The sequence below is a fragment of the Centruroides sculpturatus genome, unplaced genomic scaffold (genome assembly GCF_000671375.1).
Source record: "Centruroides sculpturatus isolate CEXI.00-Female unplaced genomic scaffold, Cexi_2.0 scaffold22, whole genome shotgun sequence".
Classification (NCBI taxonomy): Eukaryota; Metazoa; Arthropoda; class Arachnida; order Scorpiones; family Buthidae; genus Centruroides; species Centruroides sculpturatus.
The window spans coordinates 879619-904845 of record NW_019384323.1 but is presented as its reverse complement, the minus strand read 5'-3'; the positions used below and the strand labels follow the sequence as shown (position 1 = coordinate 904845).

Below are 25227 nucleotides of genomic sequence, written 5' to 3'. Positions count from 1 at the left end.
ATAACAAATATTAAAACAAAAACCATATAAAGAATTTAATTATTTCAGCCTACCATTGTCATGTTTATTGCAATACTTGGATGGTATGAAATGGCACAATTTCATTGGCCAAGTAGACATCAATTGAAAATACGATATCTTAGAAAATTTGAGATTTAAATTTTTTTCTAATGTCAATACTAACAAACTGTTTCTAACTAAATTTGTTTCTAATGCGAATACTAAAAACGAATATCAAATGATCATCTGCCAACAAATCAAATTTCGCAAAAAATGGACCAAATATTTAAACTTGGCACCCTTGAAAACCACTTAAATCATATTTTGTGCTCGCTGGTAACCTCGTATTATGTAATTTTCCTATTCAAATGCCACCATATTGGTGGGTCTGATAGGAAGAAGAAACTGTTGCAGATGGAGGTTGAAGTTAATTCAACCAATAGTAGTAGTAGTAGTCCTCCTGGGAGAGAGGATGGTCAACGACTAATACTTAATACTGGTCTACTATTAATATTTGAAAAGTGATCTGTGTTGGATAGGTTGTGATGGCCCCACACGTGATCGAAGATGCTAACCTTAACATCTGAAAGACTTGATAAAAGGCTTCTTTAAAAAAAATAAATCTTCTAAAAAATGTGAGAATAATTGCTTTTACGTGATCCCTAAAAAAATTGATGAAACCAGGTTGGAAAACATATAGCTTAGCAAAAACATCTAAGTAAAGGAAACTTTTGAAAGTTGTGGCATAAGCATACTGAAAACTGAGTTGATAGTAAGAGTCAACATGTGAATAAAGTGCCCATTACACAGAACTTTTGACACTACAACTACAAGAAATTTTGAATGAAGCAATGTTGCCATAATAATAAATAGGAAAAATAAACAAACATACATTTTCATTTATATATATATATATATATATATGAGTTCTTTTTTACCTGTAAATAATGTTAGATGGTTAACTGAAAAAGAAATAAATAACTTTTTCAGTTAACCATTTAACATTATTTACAGGTAAAAAAAAACTTATTAGAAAACCATGCAAAACTGAACAACAACTATAGTAGTAGATCAAAAGCATTTTTGGTCAATTAAAACTATATAAATTATTTGCATCAATAGATATTATAGATATTAATATAATTATTAGACCCAAAATTTTATACCAAATGTTTCAGTTTGTCATAAGTTTAATTAAGGAATATAGGGATTATTTGCTTTTGCAAATCTTTTTTCTATTAAACTTATTCCTCCTCTAATTCTGTTTTTTTTTTTGTAAATAAGCTTTTATCAATATCAGTAAATAATTCTAATTCAATTTTAGTAATTTTTAACCTATAATTCCATGTTAAGTCCAAATTAGTTATAAAATATACTGATCCAAGACTGTAATATTTTAAGCTTAACAGTCTAAAATTTTGAAACACATCTGCTAATATTAATAAACCTACATACTGGTACAATTTTAAATAGTCTTTAGTTTCATTTATACTTCCATGAATAATTTTTTTTCACCAATATACCTTTTCCACTTTGTGACAGTCAAACTATTGCACAAGTACTTAGATGCTTAAAATACACATCAATCTGCAAATACTAACAGACACCTTCAGTATTGGTTCCAGCAGCTAAACTTATTGGAAAAACAAATGTTTTTGATTACGTTCAGAGATCTTTGTCAGGTTATTATATGTTTCCATAACTTGAATAGTATTATTCAGACAACTTTTTTAAAAATGATCTATATGCCATGTGACAATATTCAAATTCAAAACATAAATGTGACATACTTAATGATGAAATACTTCCAGTTACATAATAAAAAATTTTTTTTAAATAATACAATTGGAGAAAGATGAGAAAAATTTTAAATATTGTAACACATGTTGTGTTAATGTTCACTACAGTCAGTGACAACATATAATTGCTTGTCACCTTTGCAATAGGTTAATATTATCTTTACTATAAATACAACTTCCCTTGAGTACTGCTTTACAAATTTCAATAGCTTCTGTTATTCTAAACTGTTGTATATCAAAGTGTGTAGAAGCTGTGTCTGGTCCCAACACACAGACACCCTGGTCTTGCTTGCAAATTGGGCCAGAGCAGTTATAATTCATTTCTGAGATGTCATATATATGCTCCCTTATTCTGGTTATTAATGATGTATTAGTCAAGCTGATATAAATGTTTTGAATGTTCCCTAATAAATGGTCTAAAATAGTCTATATCTTTTCTAATAAATGATGAAATAATTACATTTATAGGATAAAACACTGTATTAAAACTTGTCATCCATTGTAATAAGTAGTCTGAAAAAGAGAAACATTACTGGTAGCCTGAAAATTACATATAGTTCAAACAAAAATGATACAAATTAATGGAAAAGTTTATTTTAGCAATTTATCATCGATTTTATGGTGAAATGTTTTAACATTTGTTAATCTTAACAAGTTTTGGAATTTACACTTATTAGACCCACTAATTTTTTAATTTATTAAAATCTGTATGAAAAATTAAATATATAACTTATATGTTCACTAATGCAATTCTACATAATTATTTTAATTAATTTCATATAAAATGTTGAATTTAAGTTTTAAGGCTAAACTAAAGTGATGTATTATTATTACTACAATCAAAATTACTACATCTATAATATAATCGAGACGGGTTGATAATAATAATAATAATAATAATCACCGGTGTGTACCGAGTATAACCCACCAAACCCAACACATAATAATAATAATAAGCGCACAGCCCAAACGGTTAGGAGTTGAAAGTTGAAATTTGGTACACAGAGTACATCACGAAAACGCACACTAAGAAGAGATTTTTCGAAATTCCCCCCAGGGGGAGAAAGACAGGATTAAGGCTTAACACTTCCATCAACAATGGAAGTGTTAAGTAACAATGGAATTGTTAAGAGAAAGTGACATGCAAGATTTACAGGCGCAGATGCAGTTTTTTTGTTTTTGTGGGAAATCGAACATATTTTTAGAACCATCTAAAAATTCTCTAATTAGTCTGGAAACAAGGGGACCCAATTCTTGCATTCTGTGAAATCGAACATATTTTTAGACCCATCTAAAAATTCTCTAATTAGTCTGGAAACAAGGGGACCCAATTCTTGCATTCTGTGAAAACGGGTAAGGTTGACTGTAACGTAATAATCTTTATCTTAGTTATCGTTACTTTTGCCCGAGCAACACCGGGCCCACCTGCTAGTATTATATAAAATTCTTGTATGGAATGCAATTACAGCAGAAACCTGATAACTCATCCATCACGTCATTCATCAAACAATATACACTGAGTGGCCAAAAAATTAGACACACCCTGTAATAATGAGTTGTTCCACCTTTAGCTCTGATCACAGCTGATATTCTTCTTGGTATGGACTCAACAAGTTGCTGATACCAATGCTGAGGAATATTGGCCCATGCTAACATAATGAAAGCTCTAAGTTGGGTCAGATTGGATGGTGGCGTTTCCAAGCTTTGAAGTTATCTTTCGACTTTGTCCCACAAATGCTCCATAGGATTGAGATAACCATGGAAGCAGGTTAAACTATGATTGATGTACCTTAAACCAATTTGAGACCAATTGAGCACAGTGACAAGGTGCATTGTCCTGCTGAAAGTGACCATCTCCATCAGGGGACATACAGCCATAAACGAGTGTACATGATTGGCAACAATGTTGAGGTAAGCTATTCTATTCAGAGATGTGTCCACAAATATCAAGGGACCCAGTGTACTCCAGGAAAACATTCCCAAACCATAATTCCACTGTCACCAGCCTGAAGAGTTGTCAATTGGCAGGAGGGGTCCATGAATTTGTGCTGTTTGCGCCAAATTCTGATCCTGCCATCTGCATGATGGAGCAGGAAACGAGATTCATTGGACCATGCTACTTTTTCCAGTCCTCAAGTGACCAATTTCATTGTTCCTGGGCCCACAACATGCACCTTTTCCTATTTTTCTGTGATACCAAAGGCACTCTTGATGGTCTCCGGCTGCTAAAGCCCATCCTTTGCAAAGTGTGTTTTGTTGTGCGTTGGAATATGCTTTGTGATGCACCTGCATTAAATTCAGCTGTAATTTGTCATCGTGTTGTTGATGAAGAATGATGTAACAATGCAGAGTTGCTTATATAAGGTATGCCCAGCTTCACACAACATAATTATCATGGAAGTTAATGTCAAAATGGGTAAGACAAAAGATTTATGTGACTTTGAACGAGGGATGATCAGACTATGCATGCTAATTGCCTTTCACCTATCTTGTTCACCAGCCTTCAAGGACAGATCTGGTCAAAAATGACCAGAACTGTCCTTATCGCTTGAAGTTTTTTTTCTCAACTGCCACTCTCTAAACACCTGAGATACTGTTGGCGAGAAAATCCCAAAAGACTTGTTGTTTCAGAGATGCTGACACCAGGTCTTCTTGCACCGATGATCATCCCTCATTCAAAGTCACTTAAATCTTATTGTCTTACCCATTTTGACATTAACTTCCATGATAATTACGTTGTCCGAAGCTGGGCATACCTTATATAAGCTACTCTGCATTGTTACGTCATTCTTTATCACTGTCGGACTGATTTACTTTCAAATAAGGAGTGTCTCTAATTTTTTGGCCACTCAGTGTATATGAGGGTGGTTTTTTTCAACCTCCAATGGTCCATAAACCAAAGACGAGTGTAAAAAAAAAAACGTCATTAGTCCTGAACTTCTGCCTTCCTAGCCACATTTTCAGTTCAGGAAAGAGGCAGGAAAGAGGTGAAAGTCTTCACACATTTCAGGTGTGAAGACTTCCTGGAACTTTTTAAACACCCAGTGTATAGCCCTGTTTTAGCACTGAGCGACTTCCACCTCTCTCCTGAACTAAAAATGTAGCTAGGAGGGCAGAGGTTCGAGATTAATGACAATCTTCAAAACAACGTTAAGGCCCATCTCAAGTCACTGGTGGCAACATTCAATGAAGAGGGTATTGGAAAGCTTGTCCACAGATATAACAGATGTCTCAATCTTCATGATGATTATGTTGAAAAGTAACCATGTTTGTACTGAACTTTCAGTAATAAATTCATTTTGTTATTTACACTTGTCTTTGTTTTATGGACCATTGCAGGTTGAAAAAACTGCCCACATACAATTATTTTTCCTGGTCTTGACTAAGTAATTGTAAATGAAACTAAAACCAATATAGTAAAATAGTATAAGGACTGATTCACACATTATATTTACACCTTGCATACTGTACCTATCAATAAATCACAAGATATTTATAAATCTAAATTTCTTTTTATTGAAGATAAACCTAACATGCAGAATAAAAATGTACATTACAAATTCAACTTAAGTGTATGTTTAAAACATTTATGATAATAGCTTCAGTTTTCTGAAAGAAAAAAGAATAATATGAATTTTTCATTCTGCAAATTAATATTGTGTTTATGTTTCTTAAAATGTTTTAATAAAAATTTTTTAAATTATTAAAAATAATTCATTATTCACATCAAACACACTACACAACTTTGCTTGGCCTTTTCAGTATGCCTGATCATAAAGTCAGAAGAGCAAGTGTAATTTTTAGATGCAAGTGCAAATCATTTTTTGCACAACTGTGAAACCTGGTCACAGAGGAACAATTTTTAGACAGATCCTTTATTAGTAAATTGCAAACACTGTCTGTATATTCCACATTATTGGTATGAACATGCTGATCGGTTTTGAGATTCAACACACTGGCAATTCTGTGTGGACAAAGTACTAATTAACACCTATATGTGGTGTTGTATTAATGTTTATTCAAGTGCATAAAAGTTTTATAGGTTTATCTGTAAGTCCATAATTTACATAACTTCCACAATAACTACAGAAAATTCATAGTGGCTTTTGCTGGCATTTATGTAGCTGAATATTTTAAATATTTAATAGTTTTGAAAATAGATAATGAATTATTTTTTTTCTTTTTTTATTAATAGTTCTAACATTTTAATAAAATCATTTTGCTATTTTATGAAGAACTCCCAAATTTAAAATAGAAGAAAAATGGTGAGATGCAAATGATGAATTCATCAAGTATCTACTATAAATATTATTACCAATTCAATTTTTCTATGTAAAATGATATTTTGATTATTATAATATATTAAATATTTTAGCTTGTTAATTTAAAGATATTACTTTATTTCAATATTTTATGTTAAAAAATCAAAATAATGATATTTTATTTACGAAATGCAATTATAAGAAGTAATTAGTAGTACTGCATAAAATATAATTTGTGAATTTTACAGGGCTGTGGAGTCACGTAGAAATCTACAGACTCCAACTCCGACTTTTCCTTACCATCTGACTCCGACCAGGGATGGACTTGTTACTGAAAGAGACCCGGAAATTCTGATGTCATCACATAACCTCAGAATAAAAGATTCAATGAATAAAGTCCTAATAAAGATAGAACGTAGAAACTTTTTATTCAAATGCTAAAAGACTCCTCTAAGTAATATAATTTGATAATTTTTACTTTTCTGAGTGTTATATATAACAGAAGGAAAGAGTAGCGCTTGGTCAAAAAATGAACTCTTCCCAAAATTTTGGACTTGGTACACCTTGAATTTTCGAGATGTTCAAAAGATTCGAGTTTTTTTTCTATATGTGTGGATGTTAGACTGTGTGTGGGGGGCATAATTTCGTTTACCCTGTTTGAAGCCTAATAATTTCTGTGGTCAGAATCGAGTCAGATGAGGACACAGGAGTTAGTTATTAAGCGTCAAAATGGTTGAACTAAATCATGTTCCCATATACATTCTAACATCTTAAGCGAGAACATCTTAACGGGTTTTACTGTACTATTATAAAATGATAAAAAAGCTTACTTTGAGAGTAGAGACGAGTTTTATTTTATTATTTTAAATTTTGAACGCTAATAACGAGTAAAATATTCATTAAGAGATATGACACATGACCCCTTTTATGTCTTCACCTCGTCGGCCTTTAATTAAGAACCAGAATTTAATAGTATTACGCAAACTACAGCGCCACATTTTGTTTCTTAAACTTTACCCATTCTGAGATATTGTTTAATATCTCAGAACAGAAAATAAAGAAATTAAACAAATTAGATGCCAACACACACATGCGCGTGAATTTTTCCCCTTTTATTGACTTCTTTGATAGGTTCGGGGTCTCCAAACGTGTAGATTTGCAAAAAAAAAAAAAAAAAAACTTGGAGGGTCAAATATGACATGATTCCAATACTTTACCATTTTATATACATAACATGTCGGTAAGTAAAAAGGAGTTGGAGTTGGCGGATTTTTTGACGACTCCAACTAAAACACCAAAATTTCACGACTCTGACTCCACAGCCCTGGAATTTTATCTGTCATTCCACTAACTGCAGCCTTATGCATATTTGAAAAACTACTAATTTACATTTAAAAATTTCTTTATATTAAAAAAATCATTGTATTTATTTACAGATAAAGATACATAAAAATTTTAAAATAAAAATATAAAAAATAATAAAAATTTCATGATGATTTAAGACTTACCATCATATTCTGGGAAATAATCTACAAGATGAGAATACATTATTTTTTCTTCTAGAAGATCCTTTTTATTAAGGAAGAGAATAACTGAAGAATTTTGGAACCAGGGATATGTAATTATTGTTTTAAATAAAGCTTTACTTTCTTCCATTCGGTTCTAGAAAAAACAAATTGTAAGATTTGATATTTTAAATTTAACATTTTTCAGAGCATTGTAGTTCTGTTATAAATTTCATTAAACTAATTATTTTATATCTAAATCATTTTATTCACAATGCAGAATTAGCACAATTAATATTAATTTGTTATTTCTTAATAATTTTATTACAAAATAATTCTGCAAAAATGAAGATTATATTTTAAAACTAGCTGTTACCCGCGGCTTTGCTTGCGCGGATTTTGCAAGCAAACCCTATTTACATTCAATATTTCAACAACCATAGTAATTGTCATATAACACCTACCGCTGAGAATGATGAGAATTGCTGAGAATCAAAAAAACTGTTTTTAATTTGATAGATTTTCTGGAATGTTTAAAATCATTCTATAATCAAACCAATATGAAAAAAGAAATTCGAATTTAAAACAGTTTGAAAATTTGGTTAAAAAGCAAAATATATAAAAAATATTTATAACAATGTCTGAAATGTTATCAATTTAATACCCCTAAGTACTCAATGAAGACTAAAGGTAGTTGAAAACAAAAAAATCACATCTAAAATAGTACAGTAGAAGCCGTTCTTTCAGTTAAGACTTATTGCTCTCCCCCCGCAGGGAATTTCGAAAAATCCCTTCTTAGTGTGCATTTTCATGACATACCCTAACTGTGTACCAAATTTCACCTCTAGGTTCTGGAATTTTCTAGAAAAATCCTCATTGAAGCGTCACACATTTTCGAAGTCAACCACTTTCAAACCCCATATCTCTCACACCCTTATAGCTATCGAGACGCAACCACCATAGTGCACGACGGGAGACTTGGGCTACTACCACACACAAATACCATTCATGTGCGATGTGTAGTTTTGGCTGCAGAGTGAAATATAGGCACAAACACATCCATTTATATATATAAATTTAAATAACTTTAGGATATCACAATGTAAAACTGATTACTACAAATACTTGTAATGATATAAACAATTCAGTCATTTTTAAACAGATATTCCTAATAAAAAGTATGGATACCTTGGTATAAGATTTTCTGGCATGATATGCAAGACTGACATTGAAAAAAGGAAATGTAAGATTAAACAATTCTTTATGTAAAGGGCACAACTAGAAAGCTTGAAATTCACTCAAAAGAATACAGTGTCTATTGATCACAATAAACCTGTCACTGAGCTTACTAAACCTTTAATTGAGAAATACTATATTATCTGGGATAAATAAATACAGTCTAAATCAGTTATAACATCATTGGATGCAACTACAATCCCAATATAATGTCAAATTTTTATTGGTCCCATGTTTTACTATACTAGATAATGTTAAAAAACCCACTTGTAACAACATAAAACCCCGTTTTAACGTCATATTTAAAGCACTCCCAGATTTACAAAATTAAATTACAAATTTTATTTAACAAAGAAAATACTACATGTTCATTCCTAGGGTCAGATTTCATTTCCTAGAACAACTATGGGTGGTACTTTCACCACCTGATTTCAGTGGGGTGAGTTTCACCACACTTTTAAACGACGTGATGATTGGTTATTATGAACTCAATTTTAAATTACTTTAGCTAAATCATTAAATATTCTATTATTTTCAATATATATAACATATTATATCAAATAGTTTATGAAGAAATAATTGAATTATTTTTAATTGGCATACATTAGTTTAATCTTTTGTTGCCTTTTGATTCAACTGTTAAGACATGTGAATATGCATGGACTCCTAAAGGACGAACGTACAAATAGAAAGCAAAATATAAAATTTATTTACAGACAAAAAACCAATAAAGCCGACCATTCACCTTTTTTGTGTGGTAGTACAGTATTTGTTTCAGATTCCAACTCTGGACCTCACACGAGTATAATGAGAAAACAAAGGCACAAGACATGTGGCGACATACAATAGAGACACATTTCGCAACAATGGATTACAATGGGATACTTCCAGAAATTCTATAACTAAGACTTAAAACTAACTTACAAACTATAAGAAAAAAAGAAGGAGGATAGAATAATATGTATACACAGTGCGGCAATTATATTCCGGGACTATATTTATAAAAATGAAACAAAACAATTTTATTCAAATCTTTTTATTAAATTATTCAAAATACTCTCCTCCTGCTTCAATACACTTTTTACAGCGATTCAATAGTGATTCAAATGCCTGCTCAAACTCAATTTTCGGTATTGCCTCTAATATGCGCGTAGACTCTCTTTGGATGGTTTCAATATCATTAAAAATGCGTCCTTTCAACTTCATTTTCATTTTTGGAAATAAAGAGAAGTCACATGGTGCTAAATCGGGGGAATACGGCGAATGATTCAACACACAGACTTGATTTCGTGCCAAAAATTGACGAACAATCAATGACGTGTGACTCGGTGCATTATCGTGTAACAAACACCAGTCATCAGAATTGCGATATTCTGGTCGAATTCGACGAATTCTTCCCATTAATCAGTGTAAAACTCCCAAGTAGAAAGCAGCAGTAACTGTTTGACCCTGTGGGACAAACTCACGGTGGATGATGCCTTTGCTATCGAAGAAAACAATGATCATCATCTTGATTTTTGATGGAACTTTTCATGTTTTCTTGGCTTGAGGTAATGATTTTGACTTCCATTCGGAACTTTGATGTTTTGTTTGTGGGTCATATTGAAAACACCAGGTCTTGTCACCAGTAACAATTGATTTGAGGAAGGTTGAGCTGTTATTTGCTGCTCGTACAATCTCTCTGGAATGTTCCAGTCTCATCAATTTTTGGTCTTGGGTTAGTGTGTATGAAACAAATTTAGCACAGACCTTTGTTTTGCCCAAATCTTCTTTAAGAATTTGTCGTATTGTCTCTTTGTTAATGTTTAATGCCTGTTCCATCATTCTCAGTGTCGCATTGCGATCGTTGGATACAAATTCTTGCACTTTTTGAATTGAATCTGCTGTTCGAATTGTTATTGGCCTTCCCACACGTTTGTCGTCCTCCAGTGATTGTCTGCCTTCCAAAAATCGCTTATGCCACTCAAAAGTCTTTGACCGTGATAAACACTCACTTCCATACACTTTCTGCATCATTTTGAACGTTTCTGTGGCACTTGTGCCAAATTTAGCGTGAAATTTAATAACAGCACATTGTTCCATTATTGTTTGCCGACATGTAACAAAATAAACTGATAAACAAAATATCAAAAACAATGATAAATGTCAACCGATTTAAATAAAAGTTTTAGGTTAGTAGCGACATCTGTTCAAACTTCATATGATATAAAATTTAAACAGATGTCGCTACTGGTTGCTGAGATATAGCTTCAGTCCCGGAATTTAATTGCTTCACTGTGTATTTAGATGTATAGAGAGGAAAGAATAGGGGGTACCCGGGATATCGTATTTCTTTGATGCCTTCCAGTGGGGAGAACTGCATTCCAGTCCGTTGCTATATCGTTCTTCAATTCCAATCAATAATCCTGAATAATCAATAGATATGTTATTTCTTGATCTTAATACACTGAGTCCTTCCTTCAATCGTACAGACACTTTGTTGTATTTTTGTTTCTTGTAACGCCAATTCGGATCCCTTCACTTGCTGTCTGCTTGCTCTTGACTCCTCACCAAGAATGACTTATCTCCTCACCCCATATGCCTTGGGGTGCTCACCCTTTATTGTCTTCTCATCTTGTTCTTGGAACAGTGTTTCCCCCCACCTGATAAGGAAGTGAAGAATCGAAAGATCGAGAAATAGGAAAACAAAGAACACAAAATCAAATAATTAATACCAGGCTTACGATTAGCATGTATATACAAAATTATGGCATACTGCCACACAACATTATTCTCAAAACCGGAAGTTCTGCCACTATTGAAACTTACAACAAATAGAAATTTGTTATAAAAGGTAATTTTTGAAATTTTTAATTATATTGATGTAAACTTACACATAATAACATAAATAAAGTTGATTTAAACATGCAGTTTTCATTTTTATACATATGGTAATAATAGACCTTGCTTATAACGACACTTGGTTATAATGTCAAAAAATTTCCGGTCCCATGGATGATGTTATAAACAAGTTAGATTGTATTACAAATCTTTTTGAAGTTAGTTATGTAGCATTAAAAGAAAATTTATTCCGTATGAAGAAGAATGTGAAAATAGATATAAAATAATAAGTTAAAAATAAAATTTAGTAAAATTCATTATTTTAAAATTTCTCTCTCCATAAAAAAAATAAACCTTAAAATTAATCAAAATTAAAAATCTTAAAAAATTATAGTGCATCTCAGAATCATTGTAGTCTTAGAATTGAAGAAATAAGGTATTCAAATTTGCATAGACAAACTGAGTCAAGAGTTAGAAAATAAATCAATCAATCAAAAATATTTTCATAGATATGCACAATTCATTAAATTTTCAATGTCAATATTAAAAATATCATCAAAAACTTTGTACTGTATATGATTTAAAATAAGTATTTTAACAAACGAGTTTTATTGTCACAAAATCATCTTAGTGGAAAATCAAAACAGAAAAATTAATTTGGTTGATATATTTTATTACATTGATTCTTTAACAATGAAATCATTGAAAAGATATTCTATACTTTGAATATTTTTTAATGGGAAAAGTGCAATAAACTAATAATAATAATAATAAAGAATATTTAGTAAATTTTTTCCTTTCCAAAAGCAGTCAGACAATAGTGTTAATTTAAATATACTAATCTAAAATTTCCTGGTAACACTAAAAAGCATCGACTTTCCATCCACTGCACATGGCATCTGCATGTTTAATTATTTCAGTAATGTACTGTACAGCAAAACTGCTGTCTATTGAGAACCATCAGAAACACCAAGTTGTAATTAAATCCTTTTCCAAGAATGTCTCTCTGGAAGAAACATACAAATATCTTAAAAAATATTTATGGTAATGAAATACTGAATAACTGTGAGCTAGTGAACATAGTTTGTGCAGATTACTGAGTCGAAAATGCTAAAATGAAAGATGTACACACATGGGTATTTCATTAAGGCAGTGAAAAACAATGCCGATTCCAAGCATTAGTTTATCATATTAATCCTTGCAAATTAACAATGCATACAGTAGATTGTCATTAGAACTGTTGCAAAAGTAATCAGATATCGGAATGACAAACAATATGCACAAATGAATACTTAGCAACTACCTATAGAATACAAGTTAAATAGAAGCAATGGCAAGTTTTGAGTAAGACAGAAAAAATCTTGTCATATAATGTTATTAGTGGACAAATCCTAATTCATTAAGCCAATTAAAAATAACATAAACAATACTGTCATAACAGTTCTCCATGTCCAAAAAGGTTAAAGTTTTTGGACACAGAGAACTTTTTCTTACAGATATAAGAAAACTTCTGATCAATAAAAAATCATAATCATTATCCTCTGAAAAGTTTGAGAAATTATTTTGAGGCTATCATGCCGCAAAAACATCAAACGATTATATTAGGTTATCAGATAAATTCATTTGTTTTTTCCAAATATTATTTAAATTAACACACAACATATTTTTATTGTAGTGTTATGTGGTTTCTTTGTAGCTCAATTTTTCCTTTACAACTTTTGCTTACTGTACTAATAATATCACACAGACCTATAAATGCAGTATGATTTTAATTATATTCAACACTTTTATGTTTTCACTCATTTTTAATGACCTTCTTTAAGGGTGAAAAATACATTTTAAATATAGACCAACCACCATCAGTGTAGAACTTATTAATTCAATTTGCAAATTAACACATTGGAATGTAAGTTCACAAATTGAAATGTTCATGCTGAATGTCTATTATACATATAAATCATACAATAACTATTAAAAATATATAGTAAAATAAAAGAAAAGAAAAACAATAAAATAATCTATACTTACTATAAATAAAATACAAGAAAAGAAAATAGTATAGATTTAATATAAAAGAATAGACATACAGTATAAATTTCAATCTAAAATAAAACTATATATACAAATAAATAAATCTTACTATATATATTCTTCTGTATCATATTAGCTAAAATGAAAGCAAGCTAAAATAATAAATAAAATACAGAAGAGGCAGATAAAACATTCTGAAGCTTGGCAAATTTACAAAGCAACTCAAAAGGGACAAGTGAGCAATTGCAGACTCTGAGGCAATGTCAAGAGCACAGAAAGCATTATTAATATGATATGGAAAGCTATAAGATTTATTTATTAATTTATATCAAGTTTCGTTTTAGTTCTATATATCTATTTATTTATAATAAGCATATACTACTTTATTGGTTTTTTTCTATTTTATTTTACTATATATTTTTAATAGTTACTGTATTATTTATATATGTACAGGGTGGAGCAGAAAGGATGGACGTTTTTTGAAATGGCTACAACTCACCACCAGGTGAAGTGACAGATGTATGGCAGGTAGCATGAAAGTTGTGAGCTCTTAGCATTGTCTTTTCAGTTGAAGGATGATAGAACACCAGGTGTTTTATCATATGATCAACTGAAGAAACAGTTGCTCATTCATATACATATGATGAAAATATGTTTTCGCATCCTTGCATATGATGGAAACATATTTCCATCAGACGTGTGTGGTTTCAACAGGATGGGACAATGGCCCACACAGCTAGAGCATCAATTGACATTATTCATTGTCATTTCCCTGGTTACTTCATTTCCAGGTTCAGTGACATTCATTGGCCTCCTCATTCACCTGACCTAGAGGAACATTGGCATTTGTTTGTGTGTTCAGAGCATGTGGCACCCATGCACCAAGTTTTTGGATCTTTCTTGTTGAGTGAAGGTGACAGGTGACTTTATCATGAGAGCATCCCATTTGCTGGGCCAATTTTCTAGTGGACTGCATGGATCCTTGTGGATGAGCTCATTCAATTGATCCTCATTGAACTAAACAGGTCAGCTGGAACACGGAAAGTCTGTGAGGTCAAATTTCTCTTCCTTGAAGCATGAAAACCATTTCTATACAGTTCTTTCAGTAATAATGCCTTCTCTGAACACACCACAAATATATCCTAGTAGGAACATGAATATACAGCATGATTCTAAATTATTGTCAGAGTTCTTTTTGAACTCTTTCCACCCTATGGGTATTAAGCAGGGCTGTGGAGTTGTGTAAAAATCTATCGACTCTGACTCTGCATTATTATCCAACTCTGACTTCAACCAGAGGCAGACTTGTTAAGAAAATAGGTCCGAGAATTCTGATGTCATCATGTGATCTCAGAATAAAACCTTCAGTATATAGAGTTCAAATAAAGATAGAATGAAGAAACTTTATTATTCCAAAGCTAAAAGACTCCTCTAAGTAATGACATAGTCAATATATAAATATGTATTTGATAACTTTTATTTTCCTGGCTGTTATATATAACAGAGGGAAAGTGTAGCAATCAGTAAAAAAAAGGCACCCCCAAATTTTTACATTTAAGGACTCAAGATACCTTGAAATGTCAAGATATGCAAAAATTTGGGTTTTTTTCCCTGTATGTATGGATGTTAGAATGTGTGTCTGTGAGGCACGATTTTGTTCAGCCTGTTTGAAATCCTGTAGTCTCCATAGAAGGGCAAGCTGACCTTCTATTGAGACTACAGAATTTCTGTGCATACATTTTCTGAGGAAAACACCATTTGGTCACTGACATAATCATTTTAATCAGGTATAAATTGTTTTATGGAATTGATACTTTGAAGCGTCTCATAAGGGAACATCTTATGCAAAAATTTTTAACAAGTGTCTTATAAGCAGGACCAACAAGAGAGTGGAATGATGGGATAAAATTTTCCAGGTCCAGGATTCACAGGAATCCAAACTTCATTCCACAACTTTCTTCAATGATTCCCAAGACCCATGTAAATTTTTCCCTTGGGCCTGGGACACCACTGCTTATGGTAAAATGACAATACTGCAGAATTTGAACAACTTAAGAGAAAAAACATCTCAGGCGAGAAAATCTTAATTAACCAGGCTTTACTGTATTATTACAAAATGACAAAAAGCTTAATTTTGAGGGTAGAGAAGAGTTTTATAAAAAAATTGTGAACGTCAATAACAAGTAAAATATTGATTAAGTCTGACCACACTGGAGATATGACACACAACCCCTTCTATGTCTTTACCCTGTCAACCTTTCATTAAGAACCAAAATTTAATAGCATTAATGCCCTTTTAAAGAAGCTACCATGTCAAATTTTGTTTCTTAAACTTTACCCATTCTGAGATATTGTTTAATATCTCAGAACACAGAATAAAAAAAATAGAAAACTAGATGCCAACACACACACACGCACAAATTTTACCCCTTTGTTTGACATTTTTCGGGTTCAGGAGTCTCCAAATGTGTAGTTATGCAGAAAAATTCAGAAGATTAAATTTGACATGATTCCAATACTTTTCCGTTTTATATACATAACAAGTTGGGAAAGTAAAATAAAAAGGAGTCAGAGTCGAAAAATTTTTGACGACTCCAACTCTGACAAAAACACCAAAACTCCACAACTCCGACTCCACAGCCCTGGTATTAAGAGAGCCTTTTTTCAGGCCTATTTTGGACCTGGCTAGTCCACAATGGTTGTCTGGATGGCGAGAGATGGGGCCCTAGCATATCTGAAACAGACCACCCACAAAAAATTCTCAGGTTTATTGACCAATCAATAAACCTGGACCCCAGATTCAATCTTGGATTCCTGAGTGGTAAGCTTTATTATTAGGGTTTCAGTGCCCTATAATTTTCCAACCAGAAACAACAAAATAAAACTTACAGAATATGAAAGTATAACTCAAAAAGTTTTATTATATGTAGCACAAGGCATATACAATTGTCAATTTCCCTCCAAATGTTCTCCAGAATTTACACTGTAATTGTCACAACAATAATTTTGAGCTTTGGTTCATTAAGGGAAATCATAAGTGTTTTGTAAATGATGTGCTTCTTGTATCCCCATAAGAAGTCAAATGGTGTAGTATGAGGTGAGCACAGAGGCCATACAATCAGTTCACCACAAACCTAAAGAACACAGGAAAATGCTTGTTGAGAAATTTTTGGACAATATGAGCCCAATTTGGCAATGTGTCGCCATCTTGCTGGAACATCCATTTGGCATATAATTTTCCAACTGGAGTAACAGATATTGCTGTAACAAAGTCTACAAAACAAATAATGACAGTAGTTCAGAAAAAATAGTCAAATGAACAGAACTAACTGTCGCTGCAGTAGTGGCCTTTCAGACACTACTGTCACTGTTTTTTCTGCAAAGATAAAAGGATCCAAAATCTTCTGAACATGATAAAATAAACCAGAGTGTCATCTTTAAACAATCTCTTTTAACTTCTCAAATGGCAAGAGGATTTTCTGCTTCTCATAATCTGCAGTTAACAATTTTTCCTCCCTGAAACAAAAATTAACCACTAAACTCTATTTCCAAAGATAATTTTCATCAACTTTGATTGGATTAGATTGTTTGTATGCAGCAATGTAACATATGGGAAATCTGGACAAGGGGGAATGCTTCCCAGAAAAACTTTGTGGAAAAATGGCCCTATTTAGATGTTACAAACATCAAGAAAAGATGAAAAACTCCATGCAGCCAGCCCATTGGTGAGGCACAAACCCATGATTAACTACATGTTTAGTGATAGTGTCTATTCAGCCACTGCTGAGCCTCTTCATCAGCTTTGACTTTTGACAAAAAGTCTTGTGCAAATTGAAAATGACAGGGTTTATTGTCCAATGGTAAAGCCTGTATAATCTGCAGTTTATTGGCACTGAGACAAAGGCAGTAATAAGCAATATTCCAAGCAATTGTTTGTGATATACCAAACTGAAAAGAAACTCATCCAGTTGACTTTTGTGGGCTTCAAAAAATACTTCCTGGATTTGATCAACATCTTTCTGCAAATGCAGTCTCTGGTTTGGTGTTTAACACTATTAGTCTCTTGAAATTGCTTTAACCAACACTGTAAGGAACCAAGTCCGAGCTTTATTTTTATTTTACTTTTATTATATTTTTGTTTGGGGCTTATGTTTAGTTAGGACGAAGGTTTCCTCACCCATCACCCTAATGTTCAAAATGAGAAGATAAGAGATTAACCAACTCACCGACGACGAAACGACAGCGCCATAGCTAGCACTCGCACTCACGTGCACGCCCGAGCGGCAGAATTGTACGTCCGCACTGAAGGAGGGGCACCCCATAGACTTTTTAGGGACTTGTATAACCTTAAAACGAAACATCCCGCTAATTGTTAAAGAAATGCTGTAAAAGGTTAACAACATATTGTCGAGAAATAAGCTACCAGATAACGAAGAGAAAACAAGAATGTTACGTGGAGATATGTAAATGAGGGGAGTGTCTCAATTAGAAACTGTGACGTCACCTCAGACTATAAGTACAGTAGCTCAAGTGAAGACAGACGAGGTGAGCTCCTGAACCGAAAGCGTTGGTCTGCTGGTAGCAGTGAACAAGGTGTCGAATAGGAAATCCTAGTAGGAGATTGAAGGTTTCAGTAGGTTTCCTAGTAGGAGATTTCAAATATCAAAGATTTGAAAATAGGAAAGTCTTGAGTAGAAGAAAAGGTTCCGAGTATTAATTGAGGTGACGGTTAGGATTGATAGTTATAAGAGAATTTGTAACTAAGTTAAGAATTGGATTTTGTTTTGTCGGAATTCCAAGGGGAATAGTTCTAAGTTAGAATAAGACTTAAGTTTGTCGGGTTGATTGTGATTTGATTTTTTATTTAATAAATTTGTTGTTTGTTTATAAATCTTGTACATAGTATTTGTTAGACTTGATTAAACATTTATGATTGAGATTTTTTTTTGTGACTAACTTTGTCCTTAATTTATTTCGGTGCACGCTAAAAGTCCAGGCCTGGCAACTAATAAACGTGAACCCACGTAAAGTACCCGTTAGGTCCCGGCTCTTTAAGAAAAATTCGTTGTAGAGCAACAAACTAAATACAGTACTTTACAACATTGAATACCATTATCTGATGGCGAGTTCTGAGATTCTGAGTTCTAAAATATTTACTGTTATCTAATTTGTTTTTCACTTTAAATCAAACCAAACTTCTAAAAGGAACACTACCCAGAGCATCTGTTACTATATTTCATTCAACTCCTTGATATCACAATGACATATGCTGTTATTCAGCACACCACATTGCTATTAGAAGAGACAAGCCTCTTCCCTAATTTAGATTAATACAGAGAAAGTATTCATTGGACAAAAGTTATGAATAAAATGTAAGACAAGAAGATAGAGTTCAAGTCAGAGTCCAAGGACAAAATGATCAACCTGTGTGGAACTCTGTTGTACATATTCATCACCACTTGCTGCCAATCCAACTCTATGGTCAACAACCATTATACTACCAATATTAGATCATCATTAGAAGAAAGATTCATTTGTCAGATGATTGACGTCCAAACTGCTAACCTTTGTCTCTCAATTTTTTATATATTCAGGTATTAAGTAAATTCTTTCTCTCATGAATGAAAAGCTACTGTACTCTCTGTACTAAGCAAAAATAAATACAGTGGAACCTCGGTATACGGCCTTAACCCGTTCCCGATGTTTGGACTTATACCGAATTGGACGTATACCAAACCAACCTTTCCCATAAGAAGTAATGTAAAATTGATTAATCTGTTCTCGTGTAAAAAAATGGCTGGCTTTAAACATCTCGCTTTCCCGGCTAGTTCCTGCTTGATTTTTCGTAAGATCAGCGTGTATCTTTTTAGCTTTCTCGCAAATAATTACTTCCGATACGCTGTCTCCAGCACTGTTTTTCAGTTATCCAAAGCAAAAGCAATTTCTCGACATGATCTAATGTCTTCGATCTCTGTTTAGAAATTGATTTAACCCCTTTCGCAACGTTAGAAGATTTAATAATGTCTTTATTTTTCATGATTGTCCATATCATCGTTCTCAGAATACGGTAAACAACAGTTAAAATCTTGAACACGTGTGCCACCTTCGTATTTCTCAACAATCTTTTATCAGTTCCATTGTAATTCTAGTCATTTTTTTAGTTTTCTGTCGCTTTTCATTTGCCTTTTTGCGATCGTGATTAATAAAAAATAAAATTTTATTTACAAATTAAAATCAAAAGAAATTAAACAAAGTTATAAACCGTTGCACCGCGAACGTCTAGTCTGGTCTAGTACACCGATAGTGCTACTTGTTCATTGATGGCGCGTATAATTGAATTAGTGCTGTGCGATGCATCGATGTGACATCGACACATCGATGTTTTTGTTCGTCGATGCATCGACCTTCCAATGTTTTTGAAACATTGATCCTGAATCGATGTTAGCAATATGTGAATTTTGATTCATTGATGCATGCAGTTCATTCTTTGTTTCTAGTGTTACTACCTGTTCGATTTTCACCCGGACAGCCAGGGAATTCCGTAGAAATTGTGAAATTGCGATGAAACAAAGTTCTTGCAAATATGTTTACAAATTTACACTATTTTAACAGTGAATGAACTCACACTCATTGAAACTCATCCGCAACTCTGCCATGTTAGTCTGTTTACCCCGACTTGTGGCGCGCAACCTGTCGACTTTGAGGCCGGATGGCCCGGTCAAGGTGGCAGCCTACCGCTCTGGGAAACCCAGGATCGAATCCGGACGGGTCAAGGAATCCCCAGGAATTTTTCGGGTGATAGTCCGTTCGGATATGTCGGGCCCCGTCCCTCACCATCCGGTCGCCCCATTGTGGGCCTGGCCGAACCCATAATGGGCCTGCTATAAAAGGCCCTCTTAGTGCCCACAGGGCGGAAATAGTAAAAAAAAAAAACCCTGTCGACTTTTTTTTGCATGTATGATCGTACACGTATCAAATAGAGCTAAGTTATCTGTACCTGTTCTTTCTTAATTTAGGTTATTTACGTTACTCCTACGCAAGTCCCTAGTCCCTAACTGTAACTGGTTTAGAACCGGCATGCACGTTATTCTTCGCATTGTAAAATGACATTGAGCATGCATCAGGAACTTCTGTTTGAACAAACCTGGTTTTTTTTTTTTTTTTAATTGTTTCAGTTTATCTTGATTGAACAAATCGTTCGCAACTGCATACTGTATTATCAAAAACACTTACTAAAACACCTTTTCTTGCAGCCAAAGCTTTTCTTATAAACTTTGGCTGCAAGAAAAGGTGTTTTAGTAAGTAGTTCTTGATTGGACATTGATGTTCCAATGGGCATCGATCAAACATCGATGTGAAATCCGACATCGAAATTTAGCATCGATGCTTAGGCAAACATCGATGTTAAAATTATAGACATCGCACAGCACTGAATTGAATTATGTCGTATACCGAGCAAAATTTTTGTCCAAACAGGACGTATTCCGAATTTGACGTATTCTAAAGCAGATGTATACCGAGGTACCACTGTATATTCGGTGATTAAATTGTGTGCATAGCCATTCTCAGTCAAGACTATGTGATAGTCATCTTTCACAAAAGGCATGTCAATTTAAGTTGAGATCTGCATTAGCCAACTATTCAGATCTGAACAGATTTTTTTCAAAAACAAAAGTACTTTACTTTTTCTTGAACAGTTACAATTTTGAAGTATGATGTCATATCTCCAAACATCAATGCAGCAAGTACAGTGTTACCAAATAAAACCTTTTCAGTTATACTTTCATATTCTGATAAGACTAATGAATGCACTTGATACCAAATTAGTACAATTAATAAAGACACACTGTCTTTTGGTGTTAATTTAATTTAATCTAAATATAAGCAAGTACTTTCAACATTTTACAAAAGTCATCTTCAGGAGAAATTGAACACATTTAGAATAAAAACAAAATTTTTAATGAATATACATTAATGAATTTTAAATAGATGTTCTTAATTGAAATTTGCACTTTTGTGATAATTTTTTAAACAAAATTTATAAATTAATTTTTTCAAAGAAGTGAAAGTAATGTGATGTGAATAGGAAACAATGATACAAAATATAAAATGGAAATATTAAAGAAATACAGTAGCCCCTTGTTATATTGCTCTTATTGGGAGACAAAGAAAAAACACGACATATCCAGCAGCATGATATAAATGTTGGAAATACATACATTTGAATTAAACTAAATTAACGCTGATAAACAGTGTGTATTCATATTCTGTGAGCAGAATTTTATTGTTGTTTTAAGTTGGAAAATTATAAGACAAGGAAACACCAACAATAATTTAGAACCACCCTATATTACATAACATTATAATATCAATACAATACACAAGTCTAATATCAAGGAAACTATAATGAAACTGAAAGATTAGCTCTCTAATGCATATGACTGTATAGAATAAAGGGGACTGAAAAATTAATGACACACATTCTAAGAATAAAAATACAAGTTTCTAATTATTATTAAAGATTAAATGTAAAAAAATGTAGTATTTACAAAATCTTATATTATTACATTTAGAAAACAAATGTAGTCAGTCTATTTTAACCAATAGTTAAAACCAGATTTTATATAATTAATTTCAAAAAGATGCAAATATATTAAACAGTTTTCAATTCTCTGAAGCACCAATTAAATCTCTTTTTAATTTTCATAATAATAAAGTTACTTAAAATATGTATTTTCTTAGCACATTGTTGCTGTTGAGAACATATCACACAGGAACACTTTCAGAGGAAAAAGGTTGTTTTATTGGTATAACCAATAAAACAACAAAATACATATAATAGAGAACAACAAGCAACAAAGATTTACTAAAATAAATTGCTTATCTTAAAATATCTTAATAATTATAAGTTATAGATACTTGCTTTTGAGCTTAAATGATAAAAACAAACTGAAAATAAGTACTTACCTCATTATCTGATTCAAAAAGAATCTGGTCATATTCACTTAAGGCTACTAAAAATATTATAGAAGTAACATTTTCAAAGCAATGAATCCACTTTCTTCTTTCAGACCTTTGTCCTCCAACATCTACCATTCTATAATAATAAATAGAATTAAACTTATTTATTTATGTATTTGTACATTATACACATTTTAAATAAATAAATAAATATATATATATATATATATATGTTTTATGTAATTAAAAAAATCAACATATTGATAATTTTCATTATACTATTTAAAAGGTTATAAAACTTAGCATCCTCTTTGTAAATAAATAAATCACTGCTACATAAACATCTCAAAGCCCAATATTTTTAACAAACCCAAATGATTACAAAATTTAAATTGGGCTACTTTACAGCTACTATTAATAATTAAATACTGAGTAATTTGGTACTAGAGGTAGGCATTAGGAGCTATATCTTATTAATATAATCATAATTATTAAATTTAATAGGTATTATTTAATTTAAAATATTCTGGAAGAAAAGAATCAGCCCAAAGTGGGACTTTAATCCACAACCTCCACTTACCATGCAAACTGTGTTACCAGTTATGCTGCCTGGACCTCAGTCTGATCCTTCACTTCCAGACATAATGAATTTAGATGTAACCATCCTCAAGAATATATAAATTATATATAACCATCCCACATAGAAATATATAAATTAGAACAAGTTGAAAATAAATATAAGCCTCAAATTTTTGTACTACACATGTGTATCTTCTTGTCATAACAATTTCATTTTATAAAAATAATTTGTACAGTATATGAAAAATGTGCATTAAACATGTGCATTAAATACTCCAAAACAAGTCAAAAGGTAAACAATTTTAAAAAACATTCTAAAATTAGAATCTCTAATGTTCTACAAAGTTCAATGCTTGATGCAGGCCCCTAAATAAGACTGAAAATATTCCATTTTGTATTTAATTCAAATACATATTATTTGCTGGAAATGTGTATACATGGTATGTTGTTTTTTAATTTAAATGAAAATTAATATTCTAAGTACAGTGGGTGATCGGTTAATGAACAGATCTGTTAACGAACAAATTGGATAACAAACACTTTCGCGAAAGATTTTTATGATTGGACAACAAACACATGTTCGGATAACAAACACTTCACTAAACAAACACAAGAAGAAGCAATGTAAAATAATGAATACCAATTGGTCTTCCTTTGTCTTCAAACAACAATTCAAAACTTTTCGGAGCGCAGGAGACGTTGACATGAACGTTCTACCCAGTATATACTGGCAGATAGTATTCCCCCGAACTTTGAAACTCTCCCTTGTAATTCCAGCCTTTTATATTTCTGATAGAAACAATTATTTTATGTTTTCTTCTGAAAAAGCAGATTTATACTGATATCTGCTATTAAAGATCTTTTGAAGAAGTGGGATGTCGTCAGAAGAACAGTCTTAAAATGGCATTCAAACCAGGTTGAGGTTAATAGGCTTAGGGATCTCTACAATTATAACGCAATTAATTACTTCTGAAAAATCATGAAGAAGACAGAAAAGCAATAGACATTGGACAGATTCTTTAACCCCCACAAACAGAAAAAACATGACAAATAAAAATGCAAGACCGTGTATATATGTATTTTTATTATTCCATATGAATAAGCGTAATAAGAAAGTATATATTTTTTATTTTTTGGGACTCCAGAATGAATTAATCAAATTCCCATAGAAACCTATGGTAAATCGATAATCAGTTAATGAACAATTCGGATAGCGAACAAAGTCTTTGAATGGATTATGTTTTTTTAACCGATCACCCACTGTAGTTAAATTTTTGAATTTAAAACAAATTTAATAGAACATGTGAAATTAAATAAATAAATAAAAAAAAATTGTACAAATTCAAAGAAAAATAAACAAGTAAAACGCCAAAGCCATTTTTGAGAGAAGACTGTCTCGGAGACTCAGAAAATGGTGCACAGTCAAGCCCTAAAGAAAAGAGAAAAATGAACACTTTCCAATAAGGAAAAGTTGACACCAGTACTTGGGGTCCTGGCATAGATTATAGCAGGCTTTGTTGCTGTCATGGTTACAATGGGTTGCATTGTCATGGGCCTGTTCTTGGCTTCGGTAAGCAGGATCACTTCGACGCTCATGGTGGGTCTTTAGGGTTTCTCATTTTCCTGTCTTTTGCTTGTCCCGGGATTCCGGGATAAAAGTGAACTGTTTCCAGGGAAATCCCGGGACAGAATTAATTATTTTTAAGATATACAAAATATCATGAAATCAAATGATATAATTATTTTTCATTTTTTAAAGTAATTTAAAATGTTCTGCAATCTCCAAAATCATATTCATAATGCTGTGTAAGATACATATTAAAAATTACCTTTGAATTACATATAAATTTTCACAAATAGAAAAAAATTTATTAAAGTTTGCTGGAAACTGCATACAGCAACAACAACAACAAAATGCTTTGAATTGAGTTGAAAATTTAAAAAAAAAAACTTAGATCAAACTTCTAAGTTAAAAGGTAATTTTTTCATTTTTTAAATAAAATATAATACAAAATATTATTGTAAATTTTTATA

The 25227-nt window shown here is 32.1% G+C and overlaps 1 protein-coding gene across 4 annotated transcripts in view; it reads right to left on the bottom strand.

Moving 5' to 3' along the window:
• Nucleotides 1-25227, bottom strand: part of LOC111626254 (guanine nucleotide-binding protein G(q) subunit alpha) — an 82593-nt gene that overhangs the window by 30388 nt on the left and 26978 nt on the right. For all 4 annotated transcript variants that reach the window (XM_023369580.1, XM_023369585.1, XM_023369572.1 and 1 more), the window contains exons 4-5: nucleotides 22621-22750; nucleotides 7570-7723 (exon numbers count right to left, since the gene is read on the bottom strand). In XM_023369580.1, the coding sequence (XP_023225348.1) occupies nucleotides 7570-7723; nucleotides 22621-22750 (284 nt within the window). The remainder of the gene's footprint in view (nucleotides 1-7569; nucleotides 7724-22620; nucleotides 22751-25227) is intronic.